At 39.8% G+C, this 20,383-nt stretch overlaps 1 protein-coding gene and 1 long non-coding RNA gene across 2 annotated transcripts; one reads left to right on the top strand and one right to left on the bottom strand.

The window, feature by feature from the left end:
- The first annotated feature begins 3,499 nt into the window (after positions 1-3,499).
- On the top strand, positions 3,500-6,137 carry LOC139559569 (bone morphogenetic protein 4-like). The gene is made up of 2 exons (XM_071375674.1): positions 3,500-3,845; positions 4,429-6,137. Exons 1-2 carry the CDS (start codon positions 3,500-3,502, stop codon positions 5,220-5,222), a joined length of 1,140 nt encoding a protein of 379 aa, XP_071231775.1. The 3' UTR covers positions 5,223-6,137.
- A 10,688-nt stretch (positions 6,138-16,825) lies between these two features.
- LOC139559829 (uncharacterized) lies at positions 16,826-19,575 on the bottom strand. The gene is made up of 3 exons (XR_011671831.1): positions 19,470-19,575; positions 18,809-19,131; positions 16,826-18,477 (listed from the first exon to the last, which is right to left on the bottom strand). It is a non-coding gene; the product is annotated as an uncharacterized lncRNA (long non-coding RNA).
- Positions 19,576-20,383: the final 808 nt, after the last annotated feature.

The raw sequence follows: 20,383 nt of genomic DNA, 5'->3' as shown, positions 1-20,383 counted from the left end.
TTCCATGTAGAACCCTCTCCACAGATCCATCCACTACACTATAATGAATGATTACAGGATATACAGTAGTGTACGTAATTTACTTGACAAATGATGCGTGAGTATAGGCTAAATCTATTCTAAATTATTTACAATGCCTTTGGTTCTCAGGGATCATAAAGATAATACAGATTATTTGATGGACAATATTAGTTGTATCAATACGGTAATATATTGTATATGGAAACAATCCATTGGAATCCATCGACACAGCAAGAGCTTAAATGTTTTCAGATATTATTCATATTTTTTTATTTTTTTATTTAACCTTTATTTAACCAGGTAGGCAAATTGAGAACACGTTCTCATTTACAATTGCGACCTGGCCATATGATTTCTTTAAAGTACTACTAGACAAACGTTTGGTTTGTCTGGTTTCCCAGCTCATGGAACATGAGATATATACAGTACCACTCAAAAGTTTGAACACACCTACTCATTCAAGGGTTTTTCTTTATTTTTACTATTTACTATTACTACATTGTGGAATAATAGTGAAGACATCAAAACTATGAAATAGCACATATGGAATCAAGTAGTAAACAAAAAAGTGTTAAACAAATCAAAACATATTTTAAATTTGAGATTCTTCAAAGTAGCCTCCATTTGCCTTGATGACAGCTTTGCACACTCTTGGCATTCTCTCAACCAGCTTCATGAGGTAGTCACCTGGAATGCATTTAAATTAACAGGTGTGTCTTGTTAAAAGTTAATTTGTGGAATTTCTTTCCTTCTTAATGCATTTGAGCCAATCAGTTGTGTTGTGACAAGATAGGGGTGGTATACAGTAGATAGCCCTATATTGGTAAAAGACCAAGTCCAAATTATGGCAAGAACAGCTCAAATAAGCAAACAGAAACGACAGTCCATCATTACTTTAAGACATGAAGGTCAGTCAACGCAGAACATTTCAAGAACTTTGAAAGTTTCTTCAAGTGCAGTCACAAAAACCATCAAGCGCTATGATGAAACTGGCTCTCATGAGGACCGCCACAGGAAAGGAAGACCTAGAGTTACGTCTGCTGCAGAGGATAAGTTCATTAGAGTTACCAGCCTCGAAAATCGGCATTTAACTGCACCTCAGATTGCAGACCAAATAGATGCTTCAGATTTCAAGTAACAGACACATCTCAACATCAACTGTTCAGAGGAGACTGCGTGAATCAGGCCTTCATAGTCAAATTGCTGCAGAAAAACAGCACTAAAGGACACTAATAAGAAGAAGAGACTTTCTTCAGGTAGCCTGTTGATTAGAGCGTTGGGCCAGATCGAATCCCCGAGCTGACAAGGTAAAAATCTGTCGTTCTACCCCTGAACAAGGCAGTTAACCCACTGTTCCCCGGTAACTCGTCATTGTAAATAAGAATGTGTTCTTAACTGACTTGCCTAGTTAAATAAAGGTTACATTTTAAAAAAATAAAACAACATTTGGCCAAGAAACACGAGTAATGGACATTAGACCGGTGGAAATCTGTACTTTGGTCTGCTGAGTCCAAATTTGAGATTTTTGGTTCCAACCGCCGTGTCTTTATGAGGAGGAGGTGTGATGGTGTGGGGGTGCTTTGCTGGTGACACTGTCTGTGATTTATTTAGAATTCAAGGCCCACTTAACCAGCATGGCTACCACAGCATTCTGCAGCAATACGCCATCCCATCTGGTTTGCGATCAGTGGGACTATCATTTGTTTTTCAACAGGACAATGACACAAAATACACATCCAGGCTGCGTAAGGGCTATTTGACCAAGAAGGAGAGTGATGGAGTGCTGCATCAGATGACCTGGCCTCCACAATCACCCGACCTCAATCCAATTGAGATGGTTTGGTATGAGTAGGAACGCAGAGTGAAGGAAAAGCAGTCAACAAGTGCTCAGCATGTGGGAACTCCTTCAAGACTCTTGGAAAAGCATTCCTCATGATGCTGGTTGAGAGAATGCCAAGACTGTGCAAAGCTGTCATCAAGGAAAAGGGTGGCTACTTTGAAGAATCTAAAATCTAAAATATATTTATATTTTATTCTAAAATGGATCGAATTGTTTTTTTCCTCTTCAATCTACAGACAATACCCCATAATTACAAAGCAAAAACAGATTTTTTTATTTTTATATCACATTTACATAAGTATTCAGACCCTTTACTCAGTACTTTGTTGAAGCACTTTTGGTAGTGATTAAAGCCTTGAGTCTTCTCTGGAATGACGCTACAAGGTTGGCAACCCTGTATTTGGGGAGTTTCTCTCATTCTTCTCTGCAGATCCTCTCAAGCTTTGCCGGTTTGGATGGGGAACGTCTCTGCACAGTTATTTTCAGGTCTCTCCAGAGATGTTCGATCTGGTTCAAGTCCGGGCTCTGGCTGGGCCAGTCCAGGACATTCAGAGACTTGTCCCGAAGCCACTCCTGTGTTGTCTTGGCTGTGTGCTTAGGGTCGTTGTCCTGTTGGAAGGTGATCCTTCGCCCCAGTCTGAGGTCCTGAGAGCTCTGGAGCAGGTTTTCATCAAGGATCTCTGTACTTTGCTCCGTTCATCTTTCCGTCGATCCTGACTAGTCTCCCAGTCCCTGCCTACGAAAAACATCCCCGCAGCATGATGCTGCCACCACCATACTTCACCGTAGGAATGGTGGCAGGTTTCCTCCTGACGTGACGCTTGGCATTCAGGCCAAAGAGTTCAATCCAGAGAATCTTGTTTCTCATGGTCTGAGAGTCCTTTAGGTGCCTTTCGCAACTCCAATTGGGCTGTCATGTGCCTTTTCCCGATTGCTCAGTTTGGCCGGCCACTGTGTTCTTGGGGACCTTCAATGCTGCAGACATTTTTTGGTACCCTTCCCCGGATCTGTGCCTCGACAATCCTGTCTCGGAGCTCTACGGACAATTACTTCAACCACATGGCTTAGTTTTTGCTCTAACCTGCACTGTCAACTGTGGGACCTTATATAGACAGGGGTGTGCCTTTCCAAATCATGTCCAGTCAATTGAATTTACCACAGTTGGATTCGAATCAAGTTGTAGAAACATCAAGGATGATCAATGGAAACAGGATGCACCTGAGCTCAATTTCGAGTCTCATAGCAAAGGGTCTGAATACTTATGTAAATAAGGTATCTGTTTTTTATTTTTAATAAATTCTCAAAAAATATCTACAAACCCGTTTTCCCTTTGTCATTATGGGGTATTGTATGTAGATTGATGAGGGGAAAAAAATATTTAATCAATTTTAGAATAAGGCTGTAACCTAACAAAATGTGGAGAAAGGGAAGGAATCTGAATACTTTCCGAATGCACTGTATATACAAATACATATATATTTAAAACCTTTACATAATGATGACAATACATACAGTATAAGCGCGAAAGGAGTGCTCACCTGACAGCGGAGAGGTGTGGCCATGCAGGAACTGTATAAATGAAAGCATGTCTGGAATTTCATTCATAACATTGACATCTCCTCTGAGAACAAACCTAACATGCCTAGCTCAGTCACACAGTGCTTTCTCTTCTCTTGGGTGGTCCTCTTCTTCAGCCTCTGTCAGGGGGAGGGCCGGCCCCGCCTCCCCCAAGAAGGTACACCCCGCCTAGGGCAGGAGGAGAACCAGAGGGCCTTGGTCTTGGAGGCAGTGAAGACAGAGATCCTGAGCTCCATGGGGATGGAAAGGGAGGCCAGGCCCAGGGAAATGGCTTCAGAAGAGGAGATGATAAGGATGCATAGGCTCTACAGGGAAACACTGAGGCAGCTGAGAAGGAGCTCCAGTCAGGAGGGGGAAACCCAGCGTTCCCCAATGAGGGCATCCACTGTGCTTCATCCAGCCACAGGTGGGTCCTTACTTAAAGACACATCGCTACTGTACTGGTTTCTACCACAATACAGGACCCGACTGTTGACATTCTAGCTTTAGATAGTGATCTGACTGCATGGAATTTTGCCTTTATGCAAAGCTTATTAATAACTTTGTACAAGGTGTGTACCTGTGTACCGAAACATTCTCCCACGTTTGTATCTTCAAGAAGAATTCAAATTCGCTTTTATGACAAAACTAACAAAAAGCCCTCAAACACATTTTTTTTTAAATTAATCTTAATGTACCTGTGAGTGTTTTCTGAAACCATATGTTGTGAGAATGAGTGAGTCATGCTCTGAGGAGCAATTTTGTCTTAAAGGGCTTCATTTTTGTGTGCACTCCAACAAAAGCCTACCATTAACATTTGGTCTTAGCAAAGGATTGATAGTAACACAGTACCTCTTCTCCAAAGCTTTGTTTTAAATCGTTTGACATTGTTTTATTTTTTTGACAAGACACATCCGTTACAACTCTTGAAAGCACAACCTATTCAAGCCATGACAGTAATTCTAAGAACTTGAGCATTTGTGTAACAACCCTCTTTTTACCTCTTTCAGTGGAGCCTCTCAAAGTGCTTTGGGGTGATGAGGAACATCCATCAGATGTGCTTTGGTACAGAGCTGTATTCCACAAGAACCCACACATCAGGAAGGAGCTCACTTTGGCCCGGGCTGAGCTGAAGCTCTACAGACAGCGGTTGGATGGCTCTAAAGCTGCAGAGCCCACAATTAGGGATGAGGTTCATGTGAAGATCTATGAGACGAAACCGCTGAACTCTTCTCTATTGATTCACACAGAGACCCTTGTTCAGACGCTCGCTACAAGAACTGGAGATTTGACTTTGGACATCAGAACTGTGGTTGGTAAGTGGAGTGGGAGGTCGGACGACCACTCTCTGGTTGTGGAAGTAGAACTGGCCTTAGAAGAGGGAACTGATCCCAAGAGGACCCCTCAGATGGTCCTGGAGGTAGACCTTGTAGAACCTAGATCAGCAGGCAGAAGAAGACGGACTCGCTCCAACAAAGAGGACAACTGTGACGAAGACGGTCGCTGCTGCCGGAAATCCATCAATGTGTCCTTCAAGGAGATTGGCTGGTCAGACTGGGTCGTGGCCCCCACTGGTTACAACATGCATTTCTGCGACGGCTCCTGTCCACACAACTACAAGCCAGCCAGCATGCACGCGCAGGCAAAGTCTCGTCTTCACCACATCAACAAGGGAGCAACACCTCACCCCTGTTGCGTGCCGGCAGCCTATGAACCTATGGTCCTCATGCACTATGACAGTTGGGGAAAGTTGAAGCTCACACCCTTCAATGACTTGATTGTCAGCAAATGCCACTGTGCTTGAGTCCTTCGGGGTAAGCTCAGGCAAGGACAGAAAAAAGAGTCAGAACAAACCTTATCTTTTAGTGCTACATACTGAAATAGAATGGATAATGTTTTCAAAGGACGTAAGAAAATAACATTTGTCATGCTCAATTAGTGACATTACTAATGTTCTTTTCAACAGCTAAGCAAACAAAAATACCCAACATTATCCATCACCTATGGATTTTGAGAGAAGTTACTGTGGAGCGATGACTGAAATTTACTATTTTATTTAGAAGATAAACTTTGTTAGTCTCATGTGGCCCATAATATTATATTTTTCCAAGACTATGTACAAAATTATATTATTTATTGTAATTTATTTAACAGGGTGTCACGCCCTGACCATAGTTTGCTTTGTTTGTTTCTATGTTTTGTTTGGTCAGGGTGTGATGTGAGTGGGCATTCTATGTTGTATGTCTAGTTTGTCTGTTTCTATGTGTTTGGCCTGATATGGTTCTCAATCAGAGGCAGGTGTCAGTCGTTGTCTCTGATTGGGAGCCATATTTAGGTAGCCTGTTTTGTCATTGTGGGTTGTGGGTGATTGTTGCTGTGTCTGTGTCTAACCATACGGGACTGTTTTCGTTTTCGTTCGTTTCACTTTGTTGTTTTTGTTCAGTGTTCTATTTCGTTATTAAAATATGGACACTTACCACGCTGCGCATTGGTCCTCCGATCCTTCCTACTACTTCTCCTCAGAAGAGGAGGAAGACGAGCGTTACACAGGGTCTAAAACGTATTTGTATTGTTTTGTAGTGTAGTTTTCAATGTTACACTATTTAGCTTGATCCTTACATCACTGTACTGTAAATATGTATTCAATTGAATGTAATGCTATGTACAGTATTATTTCCAAACATTTTGGAAGTTTGTCTGGAAAAAAAAATGTTTTTAAAATGTCAGTTACTGTAGTGTGGATATTAAACCTACTGTTTATGTTGGATTGTTGTGCCTGAATGCATATGTACACAAACTTTACAACAAATATTTTTTACTCACAAATTATGTTTACCCCATGTGTTTAATTCCTTAGTAACAGTAAAAGAACTTGAAATGATTGTGCTTTACGGAAAACCATCTAGATAATATTTAAAAGTTAGGGTGTGCCGTGAAAGACGTAAAAGATATGATAGCCAATATCTTGCAGCTGTAGCTTGAACCATTTATACAGTGGCTTTGACCAAATACTGAATGACCTACGGGACAAATGAACTAAGTATTTGATTTTGGATGACAGTAAGAATAGCACACAGAACACATTACGACATGAATTGTAAACTCAGCACCATGAACAGATATCATATCTCTAAACAATAAATACAATTTATTTTAATGTAATTTAATGTGAAAGGAATGTGAAAGGCAATACTGTATCTCGATAACCACAATGAAATATTATACAGATAAGTTCGGATAATTAAAGAGAGAACAAATAATGCTAAAGATACTGTTTGATAATTATAAGCATCATATCTAATTTTTTATCAACGACAAAGATAACTTAATAAACAACAATCATTCAACAAAACAACTCAATATATAACACGATTGTTTTGGGATATAACCCAACATTTTGGTGTGTAGAAGGCCTATTTTGTAAATTGTGAGAGATTTTGATATGAAAGTCAGAGGATAGCCCATTTCAAAATACATTTTACAGTGTATATATACACAGATATGAATATAAACATATAAACATTTACAAATACAGTATAAATGTGTATTTGCGTATGTTTATTAAAATATTTTATATACTGATATAATTTCAAATTGTGTATTCTAAATCATTAACACATTTTGGGAACCATACAGCATTGGAGGCTCCTCAGAGGAGGGAGGGGAGGACCATCCTCCTCAGTGAATTTCATAAAAATAAAATAGCGAAACATGAAATAAGTTGGCTTTTTTAGATAAAACTATACTAAATATTCACATATCACCAAATAATTTATTAAAACACACTGTTTTGCAATGAAGGTCTACAGTAGCCTCAACAGCACTCTGTAGGGTAGCGCCATGGTGTAGCCAGAGGACAGCTAGTTTCCGTCCTCTGGGTACATTGACTTCAATACAAAACCTAGGAGGCTCATGGTTCTCACCCCCTTCCATAGACTCACACAGTAATTATGACAACTTCCTCACACAGTAATTATGACAACTTCCGGAGGACATCCTCCAACCTATCAGAGCTCTAATCTACTACTGAAAGCATAAGCTACAGCTAGCTAGCACTACAGTGCATAAAATGTGATGAGTAGTTGACTCAAAGAGAGAGAAATACAATATGTGAAGAGTTTTGAACAAATGTATTTATTTATAAATGAAGGAGAAACAACTGAGGGAGAGAGATAACTAGCTAGCTATATTTCATATTTTGTTTTCACTTTCACTTTCTCTTGGCTAGAGAATGTAGCTAGCTAGTTTAGCCTACTCAAACATCCGGCTCAAACAGAAAGGGATGCTATGTTAGCTAGCTGGCTATGGCTATCCAACACTGTAATTCTTCCAAGTCAAGGTAAGCTTTTGATTTTATAAATGTATTGCCACCAGTGTAACTGTGTACTGCATGATTGTAGCAGGTTTACTTACACGTTAGTTCTAGTAGCTATGTTGAATAGCGATTACGTTAGATGACATGGTGACATTCACGATGTAGGCTGTGTGTAGCGATTAGTGGTTATGATATGAAGGTTTGGCTTGGAAAGGCTTTTTCACCTGGTTACAGACAGCTGATGTGTTGTTCACTGAAATCCACAAGCGAAGGGAAAAGGTGAGAAGAGAGTGCGTAGATGAGAGAAAGAATTCTACAATGAGCAAAATTATCATGCCGTGATCAGGGGTGTATTCATTCAGCCGATTCTGTTGAAAAACGTTTCACAAATGGAAGCAAACGTAATTAAATGGGGATAAACATACCTGAATTTGTACAATAGAGACTCTCATTTGCAACTGTTGGATTAATGATTACACCCTAGATCAGCTAGATGCAGGTAAGAGTGTGCAAGGTGGTATTGAATATGTCACTGTCTGTCACCTTTTCTCTCGACCTGTGCTCCTACATTATAAACTTTCATTCTTAGGCTAGGTTTTAGCAACCTCATGATAGGTATATGGAAAATGTGAGTATCATGTAGTAGCCTAAACCTATCGATGTTACATTGAGCTGGGTGAATGGAATATGAAATAAAGTCATCCAATATGCTGTAATAGAAATAAGGCCATGCACATTAAAAAAAAGTGTCCTGCCTCATCTTAAACGTCACTGACCGCCAATGGCATACAGTACTATGTACTGAGGTCACATGTCCATTACTTCAGTAGATTGATGATGGGTGTGACATATCAAGTGTCCGGGAAGTTGAATATAAGTAAGTGATCAATCTCCAGACATATACAAATATTGACAAATATTGCCGTCTTCATTTGGTAAAAGTACAGCTAATGTACACCAGGAAACTCCCCAAGTTCTTTGTTCATGCTTACTAAAAGTCCATCCTCTATTTCTCCACAGCCAAGACCTGATATTAACACCCTCAATCTTACGTTTTGAAAGGTCTTGTTACCACCCAATGTATACAATTTGCAGGGAATGAAAATCTGAATCAGTCTTCATCATTGTGCAAACTTGGGTGGGTGGCATTGGATGTTGAGTGTGGTTATTCAGGAGGCAGTGTTATAACGGGCTTTGAAATTAAGCTGTTTTTAACATTCTCTCTTTCAGATGTACTCACTGTGGCATGATAAATCTGAAAGGTATCCCATCACAAACTACAGTACCACTCAAAAGTTTGGACACACCTACTCATTCAAGGGTTTTTCTTTATTTGTACTATTTTCTACATTGTAGAATAATAGTAAAGACATCAAAACTATGAAATAACACATATCGAATCATGTAGTAACAAAAGTGTTCAACACATCAAAATATATTTGAGATTTGAGATTCTTCAAAGTAGCCTACATTTGCCTTGACAGCTTTGCACACTCTTGGCATCCTCTCAACCAGCTTCATGAGGTTGTCACCTGGAATGCATTTCAATTAGCAGGTGTGCCTTGTTAAAAGTTAATTTGTGGACATTTCTTTCCTTCTTAATGCGTTTGAGCCAATCAATTGTGTTGTGACAAGGTAGGGTGGGTATTAAAAGGATAGCCCTATTAGGTAAAATATCAAGTCCATATTAAGGCAAGAACAGGTCAAATAGGCAAAGAGAAACAACAGTCCATCATTATTTTAAGACATGAAGGTCAGTCTATTCGGAAAATTTCAAGAATCTTGAAAGTTTCTTCAAGTGCAATCGCAAAAACCATCAAGCACTTTGATGAAACTGGCTCTCATGAGGACCGCCACAGGAAAGGAAGACCCAGAGTTACTTCTGCTGCAGAGGAAAAGTTCATTAGAATAACTGCACCTCAGACTGCAGCCCAAATAAATGCTTCACATAGTTCAAATAACAGACACATCTAAACATCAACTGTTCAGAGGAGACTGCGTGAATCAGGCCTTCATGGTCGAATTGCTGCAAAGAAACCACTACTAAAGGACACCAATAAGAAGAAGAGAAACACAAGGAATGGACATTAGACCGGTGGAAATCTGTCGCTTGGTCTGATGAGTCCAAATTTGAGATTTTTGGTTCCAACCGCCGTGTCTTTGTGAGACGCAGAGTAGGTGAACGGATGCTTTCTGCATGTGTGGTTCCCACTGTGAAGCATGGAGGAGGTGTCTGGTTTGCGATCAGTGGGACTATCATTTGTTTTTCAACAGGACAATGACTCAACACACCTCCAGGCTTTGTAAGGGCTATTTGACCAAGAAGGAGAATGAGGGAGTGCTGCATCAGATGACCTGGCCTCCACAATCCCCCGACCTCAACCAAATTGAGATGGTTTGGGATGAGTTAGAACGCAGAGTGAAGGAAAAGCAGCTAAAAAGCGCTCAGCATATGTGGGAACTCCTTCAAGACTGTTGTAAAAGCATTCCAGGTGAAGCTGGTTGAGAGAATGCCAAGAGTGTGCAAAGCTGTCATCAAGGCAAGGCTACTTCGAAGAATCTCAAATATATTTTTGGGTTACTACATGATTCCATATGTGTTATTTCATCGTTTTGATGTCTTCACTATTATTCTCGCAATGTCGAAAATAGTAACAATTAAGAAAAACACTTGGATGAGTAGGTGTGTCCAAACGTTTGACTGGTACTGTAGGTCAAAGGGATTTTTGCTTCCTTTCTACGTGTTTCCTTTAAAACATTAACGAAACACTATACTACTCACACAAAGTTCACTGCTGGAACTTTTCCAACACACAGGGAAACTCAATCTTAATGTTTTTGGGCCATTTCTTCAGTTTGAGCCTCGCTTCCTCATTTTCAATGTTTTCGCTATTCCTCAGCATTTGACTACCCTAGACATGAATTGCATTTATCTACCTCAAGTTTTAGATCCACAATAAAACCTATCATGGTTGAAACACTGCCGAAGATACTTTTGGTGTCCCCCAGGGGTATTTTCTTGATTAGTCTACATTAACGAGTATCCTGTTGCATGCACTGGCGTTGAAAAACAGATGTTTCCTGATAATATTGTGCATGTAAAAGACAGCAGATAACAGACATTAACTTTGCATTGCTATTTATTTTTCTGGCTAGCTCCTGTCTTTTCTATCCTGAGTTCACAATTCTACTAATTCAGCTCTTATCAGCTTGGTCCCTCTTCAATCTTCCTGAACTTTGGTTGATTTTACTAGCAGTCAGCTGAGCATTAGACATAATGTAGCTGGGCCCTATCCAATCAGAACCTGTTACTGGGTCAAGGGGTAAAACAAATAACATTTCCCTTGCGCTGCGAGACATCATGTTTGAACAATCACACTGACTAGCTTCTCTTCGTCCCCAATGACCAAACGTAATTTCATTAATCAAGCATCCAAATATGCATTCTCTCAGTGCAAGAGGGATGTTATTTATTGCTCATCCCCAGACAAACCATCACCAGTCCGCTCAACAGATGACTTCACTTCACACTATTTGATAACCTATGGTCAGATTCAAAAAGGGCATCCCCTGTCTTTTTCTACTGACTGTTTCTTTCTATTTTATGAGAAAGGAGAAGCTGAAATCAAAGCCATCAGCAACTCTCTAAGTGGCTGTAAGTTATTTATGATGAGGGATACCTGGGGAAAATCTGACCTCTCTGAAAGGAAAATGGATGGCCCTCCCTTCAGTAATATATATCTTTACCTGACCCTCCCTGAACGCTTGGAAAAAAACAAGTGATCCTCCCTTATACCCAGAATAATAATTCAAATATAAAGTGGATAGCAGAGAACATGCCTACCGTTTAACCTCACTCCTAGGACAGACCAGAGCCTTAGATATGCAGTTTTAGAAACTGTTTTAGTATCTGATAAGCAAAATTAACAAACCAGGCATGCATAGCTCACTGCATGATACTCAAAACCAAAGACTGGCCAAACTCGTATTTAAAAAAAATTAAAGGCATTTTTCGTTTCATTACTATTTAATTCCAAGTAATTATTTTTTACAATTTCATTTATACAACCTAAATGCAAACTGTATAGGCATGTTGTTGAAATGCTGAGCGCTCCTGCCAGCCTGTAGCATGTCACAAACGCTTCACAATTAATTTTTTAAATGGCGGGTTATACAGCAGTGTTGTGTTTGAGACAACCTAAAGCGAGACTGATTCGAGACCAAGACCAAAGCAAATCGAGTCCGAGTCAAGACCAAGACGGGGGGAGACCGAGTCAAGACCAAGACCGGGGGGACCGAGTCAAGACCAAGACGGGGGGGCGAGACCGAGTCAAGACCAAGACGGGGGGGGGGACCGAGTCAAGACCAAGACGGGGGGGCGAGACCGAGTCAAGGCCAAGACGGGGGGGCGAGACCGAGTCAAGACCAAGACGGGGGGGCGAGACCGAGTCAAGACCAAGACGGGGGGGACGGAGTCAAGACCAAGACGGGGGGGGACCGAGTCAAGACCAAGACGGGGGGCGAGACCGAATCAAGACCAAGACGGGGGGCGAGACCGAATCAAGACCAAGACGGGGGGCGAGACCGAGTCAAGACCAAGACGGGGGGGCGAGACCAAGTCAAGACCAAGACGGGGGGCGAGACCGAGTCAAGACCAAGACGGGGGGGGGCGAGACCGAGTCAAGACCAAGACGGGGGGGCGAGACCAAGTCAAGACCAAGACGGGGGGCGAGACCGAGTTAAGACCAAGACCAGAAAAATGAGAGTCCAATTCAAGACCATGATTGTAATTTTATCAAATCAACACCATAATAAGAGTTCAAAATGTCCAGTATTTCTGTTCATATTTCAGAAAAACACATGGATTCTTAAGACATTCAGAACAGTAAAATCAAATGCATGCTGAGGGAAAATAGAGCCACTCTACAAAATATTACTAACCCAAACACAGTGGGGAACAATGGGGCTTCTACGCCTTCAGAGAAGGGCTTGGGATTTATAAAATAATAATTATAATAATAATAATTATAATATTTTCAATGATGTTCTGATTTAATCTCTTCAGTTTTTGTTGGAAAGGAAAGGGTTAACACTGAAGAGAAAAAAAATCCAATCAGGATTTTTCTTTGCTGGTCTCTGGGGAGATAAATCGAGTTAGCTAATTCAGCCATTGGCTAGGCCATCAGAAGCTAAATAAAGGCATCTGCCATTCTACTGTATCAGGGCAACATTTTGGGGTGACAGTGGAATCATCCAATAATATTTTGACTTAAATGGAAGGGACCGTTTTTACAAAAACGTATGGGAACTTCTGCCTTCTTGAAGGCCAACAGGTCACTCAGCAATAGCGAGCAGTAGTTTTCCTATGGTCTAACTAGCTGGCTTTTGTTGTTGGCAAGATTGCAGCGGCTGCAGCAGGTGTAATCAAAGAGGATATTGGTTCTAATTTGTTAGCTTCTCCCTTTTCAAGAATAACTTTCAACAAGAAGTTCAGTTTAAAATGATTCTCATCTGGTGAATGGAACTGGGTTTTTTATTGCAGCCCGCTAGCTGTTGTTAACCATCTCTTTGAAAATAACTTGTATGTGAAACATTGTTGCATTTAAAGTGGGACTGACAGCATTTTAGCAACATTAAATCTTATTAAAATCTGTTCATTTACACCCCCAGGAGGAATATGGCACTTTAAAAATGTTTTATTCTGACAAGCGACCACTTAGATACAGTGGTGGAAAAAATACCCAATTGTCATACTTGATTAAAAGTACAGATACCTTAACAGAAAATGACTCAAGTAAAAGTGAAAGTCAACCAGTAAAATAGTACTTGTGTAAAAGTCTAAAAGTATTTGGTTTTAAATATACTTACGTATCAAAATAACATTTAATTGCTAAAATGTACTTAAGTATCAAAAGTAAAATTAAAAGTATAAATCATTTCAAATTCCTTATATTAAGCAAACCAGACGGCACAATTCTCTTGTGTTTTTTTATTGACGGATAGCCAGGGGCACACTCCAACACTCAGACATAATTTACAAACAAAGCATTTGTGTTTAGTGAATCCGCAAGATCGGGTAGTAGGGAAAACCAGGGATGTTCTCTGGATAAGTGCGTGAATTGGACCATTTTCCTGTCCTGCTAAGCATTTAAAATGTAACGAGTACTTTTGGGTGTCAGGAAAACTGTATGGAGTAAAAGTACAACCTTTTCTTTAGGAATCTAGTGAAGAAAAAATATGTCAAAAATATAAATAGCAAAGTAAAGTACAGAAACTACTTCAGTAGTACATGAAAGTATTTTTACTTAAGTACTTTGCACCACTGCTTAGATATGGTAATTTCCACTTTTTCATTTTTTTTTTAATGTTTGGGAATTACGTATACTAAGGCATTTGTGAAAATTCTCTAGCAATATAGAGTGGGAAAGCGGCCGTGCGAAAGTGGCCGTTACACTACAGTAAATAAAACAGAATAAAAACATCTGTCTTGTCCAGGACCGGAGTCTTCACAGACCGGTGCGCTATAGCCGATCAGAGCTACAGTAGGCCTTTATACAAACAAGCCATTTGCCACACAGGCCTGCCATCATTCACTTTGAACTGGAATGTGTGTTTACAGGCAGTTGCAACAGCGTGACTTTAGATCATTAGAACGCATTCGCCAAAAGCCACAAAATAGACCAGAATGTGTTTCTGATAATATGTAAACACCACGGAAGTTCTCTTACATATGGGAACTGTACAGTCTTATTGATGTAACAACCATGAAAAGGTAGACTCTCTCCCTCAGTTATGCACATCAACAAGATGGGGATTTGTAGCCTCCTAGTCCTTTGAGTTTTCCTATAGATTTTTTCAGATTTTCACTCTCAAAATATCACTTTTTTTTAAATAAAAGAAATACACAAATTTGATGGTCTAAGTCCACAACAATGCTTAAACCACATCAATCTGATTGGGTGGGCCTGTCAGGGCCCGGCTCCCCACCCACTGTCCACCCAGGCCCGTCCTTGTCTACGCCCCTGATGCAAACAGTACATGATGACAATTGAGCATCACAAACAGCCAACTGACCAACACTTTGGACTAAACTTTTTCAATACCTGGTTTGCATACCCATTGTTGCCCTAGTTAGCATTTACTGATGGATATCATAAGTTGAAACGTTTTTCCTACCCTACCGGCTACCGATGTCATTCTTCTGTGAGCTGCTCCATGCCAAAACCAGCTGAGAGCTGCACACTCTTGCTGCCTGCAGAGGATATTCAGCTGAAACTAGGTTATGTGTGTGGCGAGCATATTTCACGTGCTTTGTGATTGTGTAGTCTACTTTGTGCATGGTTTCCCTATTGTACTACATAATTGATAAGTCGTATACCTCCACTACACTACTTCGATATGCATCAGTAGGGATTAAGAAGTGAGTATACTGTATGCAATGCCCGCTGAAAAAACAAATCAAATACCTTCATTGATACCACAAAACAAAAACAGACAAATAAAGCTTTTTACTCCAATTTGGCGACCCTCATAAAATCCGACATAGCACAAGTATTCCAAAGTATTATGTGAAAACAAGCATAGAAAACAGCATTGGCATTAATACAAATAAAAAAGGCTACTATTATATTAGAGTTATTTAGGTGACAACCTGGTTGATTAACAAGATTTTGTTGTTAACACATTTGTTTTTTATATTAATAAATGTGGGACACAAAAAAAGGCAGTGTAGAACAACACCATCATGCATTGCTCTAATAACTTTCAAAAGATTGTTCCTAAGTTTGTCCCCCAAAAATGTATTTTCCTATGAATGAAGTCGCACAAAAATGTGTGTATTTTCCTATTAATTAAGTTGCACAAAAATGTGTGTCTTTTCACACAAATTAAGCCACACAATAACACACAAAATCTGCTGAAATTCTATTTGTACATATTTGCATGAATTGAGTGTGAGAATGTGTTGGGTTTATACCTGCGTATACCCTCCACTACACCACTGGACCTTTGTGTTTTTACAAAAAGTGCAGTCTCCTACATGAGAGCACTGGTATTACGGTTGCTGTCCTTTCAGAATCACAAACCTGTCACAAACTGAAGGCCTATAGGTTCACCACTGTACTAACCTGTCACACACCGAAGGCCTATAGGTTCACCAGTGTGCAAACATGTCTATAATAGATAAGGCTGTTAAGATATTAATGTTCCGAGAAAGGAGTGTATATATTTGGCCTAGCGAAGTGGTTTTATGCCCTGACTGAATCAGGGTTGCCAGGTCTGGCTAAAATTTCTAGCCCAATGATCTCGGAAAACCCACCCACAAGGCCTGAAAACTAGCCCAAATAATGTTTTGCAGCAAAGGGGACTTGCCACATTTATCCAATAAACACTTTTTCCATAACATTATTGAGTGAATTAAGAAGGAATATTGACTTTATTTTTTATGACGTAGAATAAGAAGCAAAATTTGTTTTTCCATCAAAATAATAGAGTTTAAGAATATATCGCAAGAGAAAAAATAAATCACCCTTATTAAACTCTCCAGATAATTTTCCCTCAATGGATGTCGATTTAACTTGTTTTGACTGTTATGATTAAGCAAGAAAGCCCAAGGAGGTGTGGTACATGGCCAATTTACCACGGCTAATGACTGTCTTTAGGACATATCCCTTAGTCGTTGTATATTGACCATATACCACAAAGAACAGCCCTTAGCCATGGTATATTGGCCATACCTCCTTGGGCTTTATTGCTTAATCATAGCAGTCAAAACAAGTTTTTTGTCATTCCTGTGGTACACATCTGATATACCATGGCTTTCAACCAATCAGCATTCAGGGCTCAAACCACCCAGTTTATATTTCAATAGGCATAGGCTACTGACTAAAATCTGGGTTTATAATTGCAATTAAACTTTGCCGTGGTTTACTGAGATAAATGCAGGTAGTCTATAGCCCACGATAGGCCAACATGCCAACATATAATTTCAGGGAAAAGTCCACAATGAAACTGACATTAAATATGGAGAATGATACATTTGCTCCAGGTAGGCTACATAAGTGACACAAATTGATTTGCAATGACTCCGGTGATATAGTCATTTCAACATATTTATTGTTTCAAATGGAAGGCTACAGTAGCCTAAAATAGAATAGAAATGAACAGTGTACTTGATGGTCAACAGATGCAAATGTAGCCTATCATTCTCCACATTGAATGTAATTTTCATTGTGGACTTCTTCCCATAACAGAAGCATGCGAGGGTGTTCCATAACTTCCATTTCATATTTCCACTTGCGCAGTGCTCCAGACCCTGGAATTGAGCATGAGTAAAACCCTTCGCTTGATATGGTTATCCATGAAAAAAGTCGACATAAGAATGCAGTTTACTTTAAACCACCTCTGAGCAAACTTATCTAAACAACTCTAGTGCGCCTAAAGTCGTTTTCCAATGCTTTGTTGCTGTTCTAGCGCGTTAATACATGTTTTATGGAAAAAGTGTGCCTCCATAATGACCAATCTAAATAGCCTACCTACAACTGGTAAAAAGTGGTCACAAAGTGCTCTGTCCCCATGACTCAGCTTCCTCTGCTGCAGCACTCTCTCAACCAGTACTCTCAAAGCACACACGCACCCCTTCAGCCCTCTCCCTCTTCCCCATTCACATGCTCACTCACTGACTCACTCACTCAGTTACAGACAGCTTACTGCCTGATAGTCAGAGGCAGCAGGTCACAGTGAAATATATGTATATATTTTTAAGAGAAATGCCATGGCGGTCGCGGTGCAATTTAGAAGTACCGCCAAAAATCTGCCACCTGCAACATTGTTTTCAAAGTTGCAAAGTTTGGCAAAAAAAACACAAAATGGCAACACTGGACTGAATGTAAGCTGGTAATTAGGAGTTTTTTACTCCGTTGGTCTAGGCAAGTATTTACGAGTCCTCACTGTCCGAGACCGGGTCAAGACCGAGTCACTCAATATGTGGTCTGGAGACCGTACTCGAGACCGGTCAACAAGACTGCTGTACAGTGCCTTCAGAAAGTATTCACACCCCTTGACTTTTTCCACATTGTGTTGTGTTACAGCCTGAATTTAAAATGGATGAAGACTTTTTGTCATTGGCCTACACACAATATCCCATAATGGGGGGGAAGAAGCCTTTGACTCGCCTCCTGAAGTGGCAGTGTACACAGCACAGCCAATCTTTTACGCAACACACCCCTCCGGGTAACAATTGGGTCAATTTTGACTTCTCCCTAACTACGGAGTGAAAAAGTTCACTGTAAAAATGTTTTACATTTTGGGCTAAACTGCTACTTATATTTAAATTTGCCCCAAAAAGTTGTTGCACTGTACTGAACCTAGCAGGCACTTACTAAAATATGTACAATAACATAATAACATACTTTTAAGTCTGTCAAACAAAGCAAAAAATTCAAATTAAGACAAATGTTTTTGTCAATATGGCCAAGTTTCCTTCAGAGGTGGATAAAACATAAAAGCCACCAGAACATATTGGCTCCTTTGATTCCTCTTCCTGTCCTACAAAAATATGACTCCGTTTGGATTTTAATAGGGTCATCTTTATGGCTGTAACTATAGAACGTCTGGCATTATATAAATATCTTCCTCTTCAGTGTCAGGAGGCAGTATGGCCAGGCTACAGGACATGTTGTTGCTGTAAATTGCATCATCGGGTAAATCACACTCCAGATATATGTCCTCAGGTTCAACGGGTGACCTGGAGAAACAGGTAGACAGATGGGCCAACATCAGAACATGCTTCCCCGCACAGTTACACCACAACAAACATGGCCTATGTGTGCTCACTGTTGTGTGGTCAACATTTGTCAACTCTGTAAAAAGTCCATTGTTGAGTCATTGATACACAGTAGGATTAATACAATTCAAATGTGAAAATAAAAGAGGCATGAAATCTTGGAAATGAACAGTTTGCAAAAGGCAAAGACAAACTCTGATTTTCCTCAATATAATGACCTAATCAACTTTCAACTTCCAGTGCACTTTGTTCGAACATTTCAACCCAAACTAATCATCATCATGTAGCCTACCTGTTCATGTTGATGGTTGTCTTGTTGGAGTCAGTGAAGTTCTCGTAGATAGGGCTATGATCAGTGGGTGGTGGTCTGACCATGGCCGTGTATTGGGAACCCTCAAGCTGACGTGTGTTGACCTCTGTGCTCTTGAGTTGATCTAACTGCCACATATTCCCCAATTTACTGCGCTTGGTATAGATCAGCGCAATCACTACTACCAGAACTATGAAGAACAGAGGAAGACCCACAGCATATCCCACAGAAGAACTAAAAGAAGCTGGGTCTAGGCAGTCTGTGGTAGAGTTTGCAGGGAGACAAGTTGTATTAGACATCATGACCTGTGAATGAAAAAATGCATTATTGGATGACAGCAGTTTGGGGTGTTGAAATGAAGGGCAGCCTACTATGCATAAACAGTCTGGTATTTAAGGCATCCAATAAATTATGTCATTAACTAAACTAACCAAACCCAGGTCATCATTGCAAAATAATCTCAATAACCTATGAGCTAAATAAACGATTCATTAAAACAACAAATGAATTAATAAGAAATATATTAATACAATGCATATCCTAAGAACATTTTCCAGATTCCAGTATTGTTTGAATAGCCCCCAGATAGCACCCATGAAATACAGAAGATCCGTAGGTCAGAACCAATAAAAATGTGTTTTACCAGCCCTTGGTGAGAAGAACAGAGTGGTCCAGTTGGTCTATGAGCGAGAGACGATGAAGTTGTTGACTGAACTTCGAAGTTCCCTTTTTTCTATGGTGAAAAAGTGGAACTTAGCAAAAATGAAAGTCACATCAAGATTTCCTGTTAAAGCCTCATTACCTCATAGAGAAAATAGAACACACTTCACGGAAGACACAAGTTTGGGACTTTCATTTCTTTACTGTACATGATTGCTGAATTGTTCACTGTTCAAACAGCAATTGTTTTATAGTATAGTTTAACTCACTCATATGAACTGATAAGCAGTGAGTCAGTGTGCAATTATATTTTGAATCACACCTATCCAGAACACATTTGACATAAGTTTTTATGTCCATAGCCTACAAAGTTTTATGTAATTTCCACCAGTAAATTATTTCTGTGAAATTATATTATAGCTGCTAGGCTTACTTCAATTTCATGTGATACATTTTAATGTATCTTCTTTTCACAATGAGAACTGTCTGCATACTGCAGTGGTAGGCTACCACATCTCAGTAGATTTAGGAATAAAATGCTTGGCTGTTCAAATTAACCTAACTATAATGTGTATTGGCAGGGAGGTTTTATAATGTGAATTTGAAAAAATATTTTTTATCACAAACACACAAAAAAAATCCTGCTGAAAACCTATTTTTGCTTTGTCATTATGGGTTATTGTGTGTAGATTTATGAGTTTATCAATTTTCGAATAAAGCTGTAACATAACAAAATGTGGAAAAAGTCAAGGGGTCTGAATACTTTCCGAATGCACTGTATTTCCTGCTGACCATGACAAGTGGCATTGGAGAAGCCTTGCAAAGGAAGTATACACCACAAACAGAGCTTCATCAGTTTTCAGAAACATATTTCCAGTAAGGCTGTGTGACATGCAA

The sequence above is a fragment of the Salvelinus alpinus genome, chromosome 30 (genome assembly GCF_045679555.1).
Source record: "Salvelinus alpinus chromosome 30, SLU_Salpinus.1, whole genome shotgun sequence".
Classification (NCBI taxonomy): Eukaryota; Metazoa; Chordata; class Actinopteri; order Salmoniformes; family Salmonidae; genus Salvelinus; species Salvelinus alpinus.
Note: the sequence above shows the minus strand (reverse complement) of the source record. Positions and strands in the feature narration are given on the sequence as shown.

Bases quoted from the DNA above. Each gene is read 5' to 3' on its own strand.
- LOC139559569 (XM_071375674.1), top strand. From the start codon at position 3,500: ATGCCTAGCTCAGTCACACAGTGCTTTCTCTTCTCTTGGGTGGTCCTC. The intron at 3,846-4,428 runs GTGGGTCCTTAC...TACCTCTTTCAG, and splicing joins TGTGCTTCATCCAGCCACAG to TGGAGCCTCTCAAAGTGCTT.